This window comes from Chrysemys picta, chromosome 13 (genome assembly GCF_011386835.1).
Source record: "Chrysemys picta bellii isolate R12L10 chromosome 13, ASM1138683v2, whole genome shotgun sequence".
In the NCBI taxonomy this organism is placed as follows: domain Eukaryota; kingdom Metazoa; phylum Chordata; order Testudines; family Emydidae; genus Chrysemys; species Chrysemys picta.
The window spans coordinates 49,463,963-49,479,782 of NC_088803.1; the positions used below are offsets into that span (position 1 = coordinate 49,463,963).

At 46.0% G+C, this 15,820-nt stretch overlaps 1 protein-coding gene across 3 annotated transcripts in view; it reads left to right on the plus strand.

The window, feature by feature from the left end:
• Positions 1 to 593: 593 nt before the first annotated feature.
• Positions 594 to 15,820, plus strand: part of LOC101938612 (DEP domain-containing mTOR-interacting protein-like) — a 37,400-nt gene continuing 22,173 nt past the window's right edge. Inside the window, exons 1-2 of one of the 3 annotated variants that reach the window (XM_005309557.5) lie at positions 594 to 1,180; positions 15,209 to 15,387. In XM_005309557.5, the coding sequence (XP_005309614.2) occupies positions 1,095 to 1,180; positions 15,209 to 15,387 (265 nt within the window). In that variant the 5' untranslated portion in view covers positions 594 to 1,094. Of the gene's footprint in view, positions 1,181 to 14,915; positions 15,082 to 15,208; positions 15,388 to 15,820 lie in introns of those variants that run through there. The other 2 variants (XM_008178605.4, XM_005309560.5) reach the window with 2 other exon arrangements.

Sequence of the window (15,820 nt, forward strand, 5' to 3'; positions counted from 1 at the left end):
TTAATTCTCAGGCTGGGGCCTCTAATTGTCATGGTGTGTATGCTGGGCACAAAGTACCCACTGCATGGTGCCAAGTCCCTGGGACCTGAGGGCTTGTTCTGGCAGGGGAAGCCTGTGTGTGTATGTAAGGGCCTTCCATCACTCCTGTGTCGCCCCTAGGGAATGCAGGTCCCTGTAGCTTTCAGGAGCTGTGTCTCTGGAAGCCTACAGGTGGATGACTCCACCCTGAGTTTCTGCTCTAGCAGTGGTGAGGATCCTCCTGGGCACCAACCCTGATGGGAGAGGGAAGACCAGGTCGAAGGTGACCCCTGTCTATCACAAGGTGTTTAGTTGCTGTTGTCGCCAACCCCAAACTGCTTAACCCTGTGAATTACCCTTGTGCAGGACCCACCTCTGATTTTGCTCAGCTTGTTCCAGCTCCTTAATGAGCAATTTCCCCCTGATTTCAGGGGAGAGACACACTCCACAGCCTATTGAAAACCACACCTTCTTCCTCAACCTTAGCGTTGTTTATTAAAGCCGCTTCAGGCCAAGGGCAGCGGCAGTGCTAGGGCTCTGAGCCTCTTGGAGCAGCCAGCTGGCTTTCCCCAGGTACAACACAAGGGTTCTTTCATCCCAAGGCAGTTTGCAGGGAGAAAGGGAGGAACCCAAAGTAAGGATCAAATTGCAGCAGGCTCCACCTCCAAATGACATGCTCCAGGGGAAAAACATTAGGTACCTGCACCTACCTGTTACGCAGCCAGGATTGAGCATAGTCAAGGGGGAGAGGGGAGGAAATCATCCTTTGGAAACAGCCCCCTGAGTGCTCCCGAATTTCCTGCCTCCCATCTTCTCCCGGAGACCCTGCAAACAGCCTATACCAGGTGCCTTAGCTCTGCTAAGGAGGAGTGGAGCTGGGCAGTGCTAATCAGTTGACTCTGGCAGTCACACATACTGTAAACAGAAAGGCAGGAAAGTAAATGGGACGTCAGCTGTAGCTGTCAAAGAGCTCCCTGAATGGTCCTCTGGAGCTGGGAGGCAGCTGTTTGCACACACATGCTCGCACGCCAAACACCGCTAAGCTCGTCCAACCTCTGATGTGTGCCTGAGCCAGGATGGAGAGTATTAGCAACAGCCTGAAGAATAAAGCAACCGAGAGACATCACAGAGCAGAGGTGATGATTGCAGGAGAGCAGCTGAGGTAAGGGGAACTCAGATTTTTTTTTGGGGGGGGGGGAGCTTTTGCTGTCACTCAACTCTGGCCTGATGTGCCTGTGTAAATGAGCGGTTGTAATTATTAATCAGGTGGCGAATGCAGTTTGCAGGGGGGTTGGGAGGGAGAAGAGAGAAACAAGGATGAAAAGAAGCTGAAATAAGAGGCTAAAAGAGCTATTAGTGGGCTTGTGGCTACAAACAGTCTAGCGTGCCCCCGTCCCCCAGCTCTTGTGGGTTCAAAGCACTGTTTCTGTGCAGAGCTTTTCTTCCTTCTGGGGTTTCCAAGTGACCAAAATCTCTCTCTTCTAAGGTATTTCCTGATTTGTCTTTTATAAAAATCAGTTTCTTTTTAGTAATCACCCCTGGATTTTTAGCATGGGCTTTACTCTCCTCTCCTCCCAAACTTCCTAAGTGAAGGGAAAAACTTCCCTCATTAAATAAAACAACCAGTTCCTAGGACATGGGCACCTAGGAAGGAAGCAGACTTCAGCTTCCTCTTCATTGTTGAGTCGTTGTTTGCTTTTCAAACATTAGCCCTTGTTTTGCTCAATACTCCTTGGAGAGAAGGACACCTTGTCAGCCTTGGAGTCTGAGTTGTGGCATTGAGCTGCTAACACAAGGTCTCTGGTCTTCCGTACATGTTTCTAGCTGATCACTTTAGTTGCTGCATCTCTGATCTGGGCTGGGAAAGTTTTAGCGAGTTTTGAGAATGACACTGTTGAAAATTTTACCCGAAGTTCCAGTTTCAAAAATGATTTAGGTGGCAAAGTGCCCAAGTCTCTTCTGAAAACAGGGTGTAGGTGTCACCCTGCAAAGAGTAACTGGGCTGGTGACAGCCAGGGTAAGACCTTCTGCTTGTGGGCTGGTTACTGGTGTTAGGGATCTGAGCCATAGCTGCAGAGCATAAAGTCCTTCCTGGTAACAAGGCAGAACCCCTTACTGGTCTGTGTGGTCTCCAAAACATCACCGTAGGCTCCTCAGTCGCTTTACCCACTGTGTTGAACTGACCCAATTCTGACACCACATTCAGGGTGATTTATTGTTCTCTTCTTCAATGTATCTGATAAAACTTTAGGAATGAGCCAATGCTTTCCTTCCCTGCCTGCAAATGAAGGGGATAATCACTTCACAGGCACCTGTTTTGTTTTTAAATGGAAAAATCCCTGTTCATCTCTCTCCCTCCAGGAGCACAGGCTGTTTATTAAGCTCCAAGATTTTTATTTGGGAGGAGAATAGAGAACTTGCTTCCGTAAGCAATGTGAAACATCCAGAACTCATGTCACTAGCTAATTTTAGGATCTGTTAGTTGGGTCAGGAAGGGAGGCACTCTACTCCAGTGGGTCCTTAGAGTGTCGGCCTTATCCTTGTTATTTATTTGTATTATGCTAAAAGCCTACAATGCCCAGCATGGCATCAGGGCCCGTTGTGCCAGGCACTAGATCCTCAATAACAAACAAACAAAAAAGACAGCACGTGCCCCAAAGAGGTTGCAATCAACGTACACCTCTACCTCGATATAACGCGACCCAATATAACACAAATTCGGATATAACGCGGTAAAGCAGCACTCTGGGGGAGGCGGGGTGTGTGCACGCTCCGGTGGATCAAAGCAAGTTCAATATAACGCAGTTTCACCTATAACGCGGTAAGATTTTTTGGCTCCCAAGGACAGCGTTATATCGAGGTAGAGGTGTATATGAAGAAAGACAATGAGGGTCAACCACTTCTCCTGGTTATTGTACGTCCCACATACCTCACCTTGCCTTGTCGCTAGATAACACCTTCTTAGCGCTGGGAGTTGCCAAGGACTCTCTGTAGCTGGCAGAATTGCTGTTTGATGGCCCCTTCCCTCCCTAAGCCAAAGCTTGCTGCCTTTGCAATACTTTGAGTCCAAGCGGTGAGGGACCAAGTCTTGGAAACTGAACCCAGGTCTGCTGTAGTGGGAAGCGAAACAGCAGCTGGACTTTTTACTGAATTGCATCATTTAAATTGCTCACCACAGAAATGTGACCTTTAAGGAATGGCCCATCCCCTGGGCAGTGCAGGATTGTTCTCGACAGGATATTTTTCTAGCGCTTTGCCCAGCCTTGTTGTAAACATCCCAAGTAATGGGATGTTTTAAACAAGCACCATGTCCTGTGCCACTTGAGGGTCAAAAACATTGGGCTCAAATATTCAGGGAGGGACTAAAACCATCATTATGGGTGTCAAACTTGCAATCATATCTGTGCAGGTAGAAGGGGGCATCTGCCTGGATCTACTTGCAGGATCAGTATCTAATTTACCCTGGGAATTCAGTCTGGTGACATCTGAGTCCTCTACAGGGATGTTCATGATATGGGCCATGGATTTACTACACCTTGTGACTAACCTCCCATGAGCAGAGCTCCTACTCTATTATGCTAAATGGCCCGTCAGATCTTTCTGGCTCTTTGCAGCAAGGAAGAGAACTTGGGTCAAATGTGTGACAACCCGTACCATCAAGCCACCCATCTTGTACCACTCTTTGCTCAGTCAGCTCCCTCACTGTTGCCAGCCTGAACTCGCTCATTGAATGAGCCTATAGAATAGAAAGGATGCCAAGAAATCTAGAGCTTTCCTGTTGTGAGTGGGTCCCAAGGAGCTCTTTAGGGTGTGCTCATTACAGCATCAGCTCATCCTGAACAAGAAATCTGGGTTGGCTTGGTGTGTGTGAGGTGAGCGTGATTGATGGCGGCTGTTTCTGTGAGGGGAATAATGCGTGAGGGGAATTGGGCTGGAGAGCATGTGGGATGGAACATGTATATAACAAAGCCACCAGGCGCTGGTGTAAGAGTGAAAGGGAATGAGCTAGGTAGGGGAGCTGAGAGAGATTAGTTTACACCCGAGGCGACGTTTTCACCTGCTGTTTGGGATGCAAACATTACATCAGGTCAGAGAAGGTGAGCCCTGCTCCCAGCTGGGGAGCAATGAAGACCAGGCTTCGTTGCACCTTTGACCTGCTCTTTGCAACAGGCTTGAGTTTCTTGTTGCCTGGATAACAGCAAATGGATTTAATACAGTTCAGCAGCTGTGACCCGTCAAATTTACTCTACCCCAGGGGTGGCCAACCTGTGGCTCTGGAGCTACATGCGGCTCTTCAGAAGTTACTATGCGGTTCCTTGTATAGGCACCGACTCCGGGGCTGGAGCTACAGGTGCCGACTTTCCAATGTGCCGGGGGGTGTTCACTGCTCAACCCCTGGCTCTACCACAGGCCCTGACCCCATTGCATCCCTTCCCGCCCTGTCCCCTGAGCCTGCTGTGCCCTCGCTCCTCCTCCCCAGAGCCTCCTGCATGCCATGAAACAGCTGATCGGGAGGTGCAGAGAGGGAGGGGGAGGCGCTGATCAGCAGGGTAGCCGGTGGGTGGGAGGTGCTGGGAGCAGGGGTGGGGGGAGCTGATGGGGGGCTGCGGACGTATTACTGGCAATGTACATCGGTAAATTCTGGCTCCTTCTCCGGCTCAGGTTGGCCATTCCTGCTCTGCCCTATTGCGTCTATGGACAAATGGAACTGACTGCAGATAACAAGATTCCAAAGCGTGCTCAGTGCTTGTCCCGGTGGAAGGGAAGGTGCTGCAGGTGTGGTACACAGTCAGGAGCTAATACTCTTGCTGCTGCAGTCTTGATTTTGGGATGCTCTTGAAGAATCCAGAAGCTACTTCTTTTTTTCTCCTTTCCTCTCATTGAGAACCCCGGCTGGCTGCTTCCCTGCTTTGCAGGGCCGCCCGGGGCGGGGGGGGGAAGTGGGGCAATTTGCCCCAGGCCCCACAGGGGCCCCCATGAGAGTTTTTCGGGGCCCCTGGAGCGGGGTCCTTCACTCGCTCCGGGGGCCTCAGAAAACTCTCGCGGGCCCCGGGCCCCCAGAGCTTCTTCCGTTCTGGGTCTTCGGCGGCAGTTCTGTGGCCAGGGGTCCTTCCGCTCCAGGGACCCACCACCGAAGTGCCCTGAAGACCCGCGGCGGGGGGTCCTTCCACCCCGGGACCCACTGCCAAAGTGCCGGGTCTTCAGCGGCAATTCGGCGGCGGGGGCCCCCTGCCGCCAAAGACCCCAGGCCCCCTGAATCCTCTGGGTGGCCCTGCTGCTTTGTACAGCATGGCAGAAGTGGAGGGGGAGAGTGAGAGAAAGTGTGTACGACTGGTGAGTGAAGAGTCCTCCTTTGGGGTGAGGAGGGAGAAGGACTCCACTGTGGATCAGCTGACTTCTCCCCCTTTTTTTCCTACTCCCCCCACCCTGCCAGCACCTGGTCTGTAATAGTCCAGTTGAGACCAGAAGTGAGCAAAATCAAAGCGGCCAATGCTGAGGTATGTGAATCTGGCTTAGCATTTTGCACCCAGGGGCCAATCATGAGTTCCAAACTTGGCATGTGTGTCGCACTCTTTATTACAGGCAACTTCTCCTTCCAACCCTCTGTCAGGCAGGTGGCTATAGATGGGGAAACTGAGGCAGAAAGACAAAGTGACTTGCCTGAGGCCATAGCAGAGGGAACTGGATCAGAGCTCTGTAGTCTGCTCGCCCACTGAACCCCAGTTGCTCCTCCATAAGTGGTGGAAGAGACTACTGTACTTTTAAGAATGAACTGGGTTCTGACTGGCTGATGTTTTTCTTCTGTGAACTTTGATAACTAAATAAGATTAATCAGTCCTATTCTATTTTTATATACACTCCCCCTCCTCCCTTGACTCCACATGCCCCTGCCCTAGTTCTGGGTTTGGCTGTGCAAATCTTTGCTCTACCTTCAGGACTGTTTGGCTTCTGACAAGTTCACAATTGCTCTCAGTTTGGATTGGCTGTTGAGATGAGCTTGTTTGGTGTCAAAACAGCTTTCCCAGCCAGAAATAGCTGCGTGAGAGATATATAAACAAACTCCACCAGGATTCCACTTTTTTCTAGTCCTCTGGAATCCTGTCTTGCATCTGAAGAAGTGAGGTTCTTACCCATGAAAGCTTATGCCCCCAATACTTCTGTTAGTCTTAAAGGTGCCACAGGACCCTCTGTTGGAATCCTATGCTCCCCTGTGCTGCGCAGCAAGGCATAAAGAGTGGAGTGGCCCTCAGACCAGCAGAAGGAGGCAGTCAGAGTGGGGTGGTCCCCTTTTAATGTGACTTGGTACTTAGTTGGCAGTTCTTAGTGATCTCCTTCTTCTTGACTGAGTGAAGTCCTGTCTCTGATTAAAGCGACAAAGAGTCTCTGACGAAGTGGGTAGTCACCCATGAAAGCTTATGCTCCAATACGTCTGTTAGTCTATAAGGTGCCACAGGACTCTTGGTCGCTTTTTACAGATCCAGACTAACACGGCTACACCTCTGATACTTGTCTCTGATTAGTAACTCAGCAGCACGTTTTCCAAGGCTGGGTTTATTTTACATCCCTTGTGTCTCTTCTCATTCTTCCTTTGTATATGTGCATGCAAATTCCATTGACTTATTGGGCATTGTGCATATATATCGGAGAGCAAAAATCAGCGTATGGGGTGCTCTATAGAAGAGGCCGGTTAACCATGTCTACACTGCCACTTATGTCAGCAAAACTTATGTCGCTCAGGGTATGAAAAAACACACCCCTGAGCGACCTAAGTTTCGGCAGCAAAAGGGGTAGTGTGCACCGCGCTATGTGGGTGGGAGAAGCTTCTCCTGCCGAATTGCTACTGCCGCTGTTTGTGGCGGTTTTATTCTGTTGATGGGAGAGCTCTCTCCCATCGGTGTAGAGCAGCTACAAGAACGATCTTACAGTGGCACAGATGCATCAGTACAGCTGTGCACTATAAGCTTGCTCGTGTAGACATGGCTTTAGTCATTACCAACTGTACGCAACGAATAGCTTGTCTACACATGGAGTTATCCTGGAATCGCTATTGTGCTTTCAATTCACACCCTACCTTAACCCAAATTAACTTTCCTGTGTAGACAAGCCCTTCTCTTTTATATACTTGGGCTGGACTGAGCACTCGTGGACTAAAAAGCTGTTCATGGATTTACTTCTTGGTAAACAAAGAGGGTACGAAGTGAAGTTTCACTCCCACAAAGAACAAAGCCACAATGCAAATGGGTGCACAGATTGGCCAAGATTTTCAAAAGGGAATAAGGATTTATTTGGGTGCTGAACTTGACACCTTAAACAAAGTGCTGGGCACTTCCAAAAATAAGGCCCATTTAAGGTGTTTATTTGGGCATGCCAAAATGGAGGTACCAAAAATCGCTAGTCCCTGTTGAAAATCGCAGCCCTTCAAGGGGCCTGGTGGATTCTCCGTCACTTGAAAGCTTTAAATCAAGCTTGGATGTCTTTTTCTAGAAGACACACTGTACTTCAATCACAAACTTATTGGTGTGTTTTTTTTGCAGGAATCATTGGGTGAAATTCTCTGGTCTGTGTTATGCAGGAGGTTGGATTAGATGATCGTGATGGTCCCATCTGGCCTTGAAAATCAGAGTATTGGGGTTTCCTTACTACAGAAAGTTTAAGACTGGAAATCAGGCCTGATCTTGCCTGGATTTCTTCTTGAAACTCAGCCCTCAGTCTCCCGTGCCTAAATTAAAAGTGGGAGGGGGAGGGGGAAACTTGGTGTCACTTAAGCAGAGCTAACCTGGCTGGTCCAATTATGTAACCCTCTCCCCTCCCCTCAAGAATGTACTCATGCTCATACAAACTGGGAGTACAGCACAAATTGTTTTTGTTGCTTTATGGCTCAAAGCTGTATCTGCAGAAACCAGTTTATATATGCACTGCTGCGGCTGCCCTCCCCTTCTACTGAGCATGTGAGGGTATTTGACTAGAAGGACTGCAGTAGAAAGGAAATCACTTTGCACAAGAATCTTGTCCCTTTTTTTCATGGCCACTCTTCTGCATTTAATTGCTGTGGGAGTGTGAACTAGAGCTAACTACCACATGAGTGACCCACTCTGGAGTTTTACTAAACATTTCAAATGCCAATTTTTTGCTCTAAAATAGAGACTTTGCTTCTATGCCGGAGTCTGACTTGGGGAGGTTCACTGGTTTGTGGATCCACTCTTTGTTCTCCTCTGAAATTAATGATCAACAGGGGAGTTGGCCAGATTGATCCTCTTAGGGTACGTCTACACTACCTGCCGGATCGGCAGATAGCAATCGATCTATCGGGGATCGATTTATCGCATGTCGTGTAGACGTGATAAATTGATCCCCGATCGCTCTCCCTTCGACTGGTGAACTCCAGCTCGGCAAGAGGCGGAAGCAAAGTCGATGGGGGCACCGCGGCTGTCGATCCCGCGCCGTGAGGACGCGAAGTAAGTGATTCTAAGTTGATCTAAGATACATCGACTTCAGCTATGCTATTCTCGTAGCTGAAGTTGTGTATCTTAGATCGATCCCCCCACAGTGTAGACCAGGCCTTAGAAGAGGATTTCTCTCCAGTTCAATATAAGACATCGTTGTAAGCTGAGAATGAGAACAACAGAGCATTTATACCAGTCCTCAGTGCAGGGCCGGCTCCAGGGTTTTGGCCGCCCCAAGCAGCCAAAAAAAAAAAGCCGCGATCGCGATCTGCGGCGGCAATTCGACGGAAGGTCCTTCGCTCCGAGCGGGAGTGAGGGACCATCCGCCGAATTGCTGCCGAATAGCTGGACCTGCCGCCCCTCTCCGGAGTGGCCGCCCCAAGCATCTGCTTGCCAAGCTGGGGCCTGGAGCCGGCCCTGCCTCAGTGACTGGGAACTCTGCTTTGAAAGATTGACTGCGTCATGGGAGCCTCACTCCAACAGTCAAGGGCAGAACGTGGCCTATGGTCTGTAAAGCCTTTTTGGATGGAAGACGCTATGTAAACGTAAGATCTTCTAGTGGTTCAGTTTATATTAAGGCTATGTCTTACAGCAAAAACAAAGGATATTTTTATTGAGAGAACTGACCCAAGATAGTTATCTCAATGTAAAACCCTAGTGGAGACCAGACAAGTAGTCTTTATCTCCATGTAGCTAGTCAAGGTAAACAATGGGTGAGTGGTACAGGGTTAACCTTGACTAGCTACATCTCAAGGTAAGATTTACCAGTGCCTTGTCGCCATATAGAGTTCATACATTTCAAGGTCAGAAGGGACATGTGGATGTATACTATGCCCCCTTTTTTATTTTAATAATGAAGACAAAGCCTATAATTCAGCTGCAAGACCAGGTGAATACCATTCCCCCTGCAAACGAGCAGGTGCTCAACTCAGCATAGTCCGGCATTATTAATCTCTCTCTGGGACTGGAAGTGACCCAATGCAAGAACTGCAAAAACATTTTGGTGTAGCATGTAAAATATAGGGTTAAAGAGTAAATTTGGAAGGAGAGAAACTATCATGTTTGTAACATTTTTGGAGTTATTTAGGAACTCAGTACAGATTTCAGTTTCATTAGAGATGTACAGTAGGTTATTTTAAATGAGTTGAGAAATATTAGTCCAATTCCTAGTGGACAGTCTTCCCAGAAACCACAATGATAAAGGTTATAGTTGTTTAGTAGTTATCAAAAGGTTCAGATGTTGGCCAACATCTTCAAAAGCAACTGGCGATATTTAGACACCTCAATTTTTGAGGAGCCCATCTGGAAACACTGTTAGGGGCCCAACTTTCTGAAAATCAGGTCCTTTCAAGTTGGGCACCCAAATATTGAGGTTTTTCCAAATTACTAGCCGCTCTTGAAAACTTTGAGCTATATGGACATGAAGATGAAATACAACATTATACATGTTTTCTCCAGACATTCTTTGAAAAGAGCTAGTTACAATTGATGGTTCAACAACTTTATTTTCCTATCAATAAATGGCCTTTCTTTAAGTTGAAAACTTTTATGGAAAATGTCCTTGTTCAAACTTTTTCCAGGTTTTCTATGAAAAAACTAAAAACCTTCAAATCTTTTTTTTTTAAACTTGCAAGTTTCTATGCAAATCTTGAGCAAAAAAACTGAGACGTTCATTTCTTTCAAAAATGTTCACAGATTATATATAGTGTTTTCTGAGCCACTCTAGCTATGAGGGGCACTAGAAGAATAGTGTGGAGAAGCTGGAACGGCCATTGCCCGTACTGAATCTGTGGATGGAGGACTTCTCTCTAGGGCTCTGATCCTGCAATCAAATTTGTAGGCATGGACTCTTGTGCGTGCATGGAGTCCCAGTTACCCACCCTATTGCATTATTGGGGTATTGTTCTGTCAATCTGAAACCTTTGAGCGCTAAATTAATTAAAAGGGGTGAAAAATTAAGAGTACAGAAAGAAAACCAGCATCAAAGGAAAGCTGGATTCAAGTATCGGAGCCTCTCTCATCAGGAGAGGATAATTGAGAACTGTCTGAGCCCCCAAACCTATGACAGTGGATTATCTGTTCTGTGTTTAAAGAATTACCATAGTTTAGTGAGCTCTTGTATGTTAAACAAAACAAAAAAACCCATGAATAAACATACAGAACAGTTGATGTCCAACCCCGCTCTCCCTCCTTAAAGTGCTGTGGATTTGCAAGGTCACAGGGCATGAATAATGGTGTCCCTCTAGCGACCTTGACAAAGAAACATCATGATTGCTCAACCAACCCATCTAAAACCAATGCACAGGCAGCACCAGCCAAAAAGGAAAGTGTTTCATAACTGTTGACTTTTGTGTTCTAGCAGCCAGTTTCTCCTTGTATTATTCTGGGGGCTTTTGTTTGTGTTTTTGGCAGATCATGAATGGTTTTTGGCATGTAGAAGAAAGAGTCTAAATGTCATATTACACACCCTTATTTAGCAATCTTTATCTGGAAGCAAGATAACTATAAGTCAATCTGAGTTTCAGCTAGATTTGCTTTTCTCAAGATAATATACTTACTCTTCATGTACATGTCAAATGATTTCTTCAAAGGTCCTGTTGGTATATACTCAGTGTTACCTCTTTCCATACAAAAAGAGCAAAATGTGTATAATCTCCTTTTTAGACTAAGGAAAACAACAGAAAGAACACAAGTAATGTGTACATGAGAGCATGGGGTGTGTCTTCTGTTACATGCTGCAGTCATTCTGAGAGCAGTATGGTGGACTTGATAGAAATTAAAACAAACAGCACACTGAAAACATAGGTCATCACTGTTTCAGAGCTACGTGCAGTACAGCATAGTTGGAGCCTTAGTAATTATACATGAGAGATGGGTCTGAGGCTCAGTGTTCAAACTCAATGCTGAATTCCCCCAAAGTTTGGGAGCATTCACTTCTGGGGTTGTAGTTAGAGCTGGTCAAAATTTTTGAACCAAATTACTTAGTCAAAAATGCTTTAAAAATTGTGACACTGTTAACTCTTCAATTTGTTTTATCTCAATTTAATATCTCTTATATAAACCATTGTTCAAATGTTTTATTTACCAGAAACCAGGGGGATTGTTTTAAACAATATTTGTATAACAGTTTTTGCAGAATTCTAAAAAGTGAAAAATGAATACTACAAAACCAGAAACAATTTTTCCAACTAATTTCAGTTTGACGTCATCCTTGTGTGGCTTTGGGTTCTACATGTTTTCATATCCAAGACAATATATAAGGGTTATACAGACTTCTTCAGAGTCATGATAACAATAGAGTATTCTTGGTTTCATTCTTATCTATAAGAAACATTCCTATAAAGTAGTAGGAATTGTTGTGTACTAAGGAGATAACATTTTGGTTACCTCTTTATGGAGCGGGTGGGCTGGGCAGGGGGGGACTTTAAAATTGGCATACAATGCTGATAGCATTTTGACAGGATGCTTCCCCCCGGCGCCTCCAAACCCCTAAAATAAAAGGCAATTCTCAATGTTGCATGGCAGATTATTCTCTTGAGAGAAAATTTGGGACTTAAAATGTTTGCTCTCTTCTTGCTTGGACAAAACTTCCAAGTGAAAACAGAATAAAAAGCTGAACAAGAACATACGGGTTTGATCCTTGTTGGCTGGTCATCGGAAAGCAGAATATCTCAGTCCATGTAATACAGGCCTGAACTCTTGATTGGGAAATCCCTTGGGTTACTGGGCTGCTTTCCTTGCCTCTCTGTGGTGCGCTAGGGGACCCTGTGCAAGCTCACAGAATTAAAAAAAAAAATGCAGGGTTTGTGGGCTGAAACTGCCCTCATATAGTGGTACTAACTCTGGGGATGCTTCTAATGTAAGGCTGAGCAAACCAGTTTGGGAAAAAACCCATCTCAAAGCTTTCCTTGGTCCTCAAGTGGAACACAAATCCTCTCAACATGGCACGGCTCCCTCCTCGCACTGTCTCCTTTTCTCTGGTGCCTTTGCTGATCCAGCGGTGGGTTAGACAGCTGTGGGCCCCAGATGCTGCTGATGTCCAGGTTTGCCTTACATAAAGACTCCAGTTTTCATGTTGAATTTGGTGGCATCGGGTCAGAGCTTTTGGGATTCAGACTGAGGCTTTGTTTTGCGGGGAGGATGCAGTTGGGCCAGTTATTGGTTGTGGAACTGGAAAGTACCTAACACTCAGGGCTTGTCTACACTTACCGGGGGATCCACGAGTGGCGATCGATGCATCGGCGGTTGATTTAGCGGGTCTAGTGAAGACCCGCTAAATCGACTGGAGATCACTCTCCCGTTGACTCCTGTACTCCATCGGATCGAGAAGAGTAGGGGGAGTCGACGGGAGAGCATCTCCCATTGACATCGCGTAGTGTGGACTCCGCGGTAAGTAGATCTAAGCTACGTCGATTTGAGTTACGCTATTTGTGTAACTCTTACGTAGCTTAGATCGAATTTCCCCTGTAGTATAGACAAGGCCTCAAACCAGCATCCATTGCATTCCCTGTGGATGGGGCCCTTTCATGAGGTGGAGAAAACTGGAGAGGCCTACAGGAAAGTCCAAAGGCAGGGAGGAGTAGCTAATGGGAGGAGCAACCCTGGAAAGCTCTCGAGCCTCAGAGTTTCACTAAGTTTCAATTTTCTGACCTTGTTGATCTTAACACCTGCTATTGCTAAGGTAGGTGAGCAGCTGACAGACGTGGCACAGACACAGGACTCGAGTTTTTACCAGACCTTCCCGCCGATAACGATGGGCCACATTGTTGAATGCAGCCACCTAAAGAGCATCACAACTTCTGCACGTTCCCGTTGGTTACATTCACAAATCCCACTCCGGGGCCGGCATGTGCTGCACTGGAGCTGGCAAGTCAGAGGATTATGCATGCACAGCAGCATTTACAGGTGCAATTTTTGCTGGCTAGACACAAGTCCCTTAATATGCAAAATGCCAAGAGGGCAGACAGGTCTCCATTCTCATTCTTAATTGGCAGTCTTAACTGCAGTCATCAATTATTAAACCCTCCTTTGTCCAATAATTCACGATCTGCAGACTTTTGAGGTTCTATTGTTCCCTTAATCCTTTAATATAAATACTGTATGGAACTGGGAGGTTCCAGGGCATAGTATGTGGTGATGTGGGAATTGTTTGTGTGCTTCTTACAATTTGTTAGACAAAGCATTGTCTTGTATAGAAAATGATCTATGGGACACCTAATAGAATTTAGGTAAAGTTCTGTTGTGGGCAGGGGAAAAACTCACCTGAAGGCATTAAACAAAGAAATGCTCCATGATTTATGTCCTTGCAGAATATATTGGCCCTGGGCAAGAGTGTCTTATAATGAATGTTTTGAAATGATAAACATCTTGGTGTTAAACAAATGATATTATCAGACAGCTCCTGTTCAGGTAGAATTCATGCCCTGTGCATTTTCCAGCGTTAACATTTTGGAAACAGTAATGACTGAGGCAGAATGCTTGCCAAGTTTGATACCTTTGGTTTTGTCCTTGCCACTTGGTTTTGGCTTGAATACAAGATCTGTTTGATTGGTGACCCTGTTCAGCTGTGAAGGTCATTACAAAATTCAAAGCCTTAATCATATGAATAACCCTTACTCACGCAAATATTTCCACTGAAGTAACAAACTCATTGTGACATTGAGGTTTTGCAGGGATCGGCCCCAGGAGTTGCAAATGTCCCAGTTGTATTCCCCCACCCCCATCTTCCTGACTATCTAAACCAGCCTAGATTGGACTTTGTCTGTTCTAAAAGATATTCATTATTTTCTTTTAATTTTTTTAGACCAGACTCTTTGTTGATGGAAGTATCTCATACAGAATTTAACTTTCTACTATTGGTATCCCATGCATATAAGACATTCATTCCAGACTGGACACACTGGTAAATGTGTGCCGTTTAAGTTTTTTTGTGTAGGAATTCATAACTGCGTGAAGTAATTTGCCTTGTATTAGTCCTTGTCAAATACATACAGCAAAACCAAGTGTGGCTTTTCGACATTCCCATCCCAACCCAACATGACCTGCTACTGTTTGATGCTTAGTGCTGAATACTACTTGCTTTCCTGGTGATGATGAGCAGAGCTGGGGCAAGCATGAGTGATAGTTTTCTTCTTGCTTTCCTTCACAAACCTCACTCAGCTGCCGTGTATTTTCTAAATAATGTTAAAATAACCCCTAGAATGCTGTTCAGGACTAAGACTAGTGTGGATGATGGTAAAATTTAACAATGCTGTATGTGTGATGGTGGTGGGGAATAATCAACCTCTAAATTTTGGAACAGTTATGATCGGTCATCAATGAAATCATTCCCCCGTGTTTTAAGACAGAAAAAAATAGCATCTGGTAATGTCTCCTCTTACATTGCATACCTACGAGCATATTTGTTTACTGTGAAGTATTCGGGAAAGATCAGCTGATTTTAGGCAAAATAAGAACTAGTTCAAACCAAATCCAGGGTGAATGGATTTTTGAGGGTCACAAATTTCACTTTACTTTTCCCTCTGTGTTCTGGTCAGGACTATCAGTGAAAGGTACCAGCAAACTCACCAGACAGAAACCTTATGAGAACTAAGACAACCTTGCAATTCAAAGAGGTGCAGTTAAGCATCCAGATTCTTGCCTAAACTATCCTCTCCAAGCCTATGGTGGCACATCCATCACTGGCATGTAATCTAAAATGTCTCTGAAATTACACACATACACTTCATAGTGTTCTCTCATCCTAGGCTTCGACTTCATGATGGAAAGCTCATTAAGGACAGGCGCCACCACCTTCGAACGTACCCCAACTGCTTTGTTGCAAAGGAGCTTACAGACTGGCTGATTGACCACAAGGAAGCACCAGACCGAGAGACGGGTATCCGCCTAATGCAGAAGCTAATGGACCATTACATCATCCATCATGGTTTGTAAACTCTAGTTACCCTTTAACTTGCCCAAGAGAGAAAATTCACAGTGTCTGGACTAGTCATTCCCCTGTCTGTTCCCACTTATCAGACCAACTTACTTATTTAGGATCCACTTCTGCAATCCTTTCTCATGCAAGTACTTCCGCTGAAGCCAATGGGATGACCCCCCCGGAGTTTGAGATGTGCAGAACTGGGCTCCTGTTTAATAGCACTACTTCTCAGGTTGCACGATGCTCCCAGTCTCGCACTGCATCCACTCCAGAAGAGAGACTGTGGCTGCACAAGAATGAAATAACTCTTGGAGGTGTGTCTCATGGGAAATGAGATGCAACTGGTTCTAGCTCAGTCACCCTGTCCTGGACGCTACTCTGCCGTTCAGCAGCTGCCGAAATACTGTGTAGATTTTTACAGAATTGAATCCCTGCAATA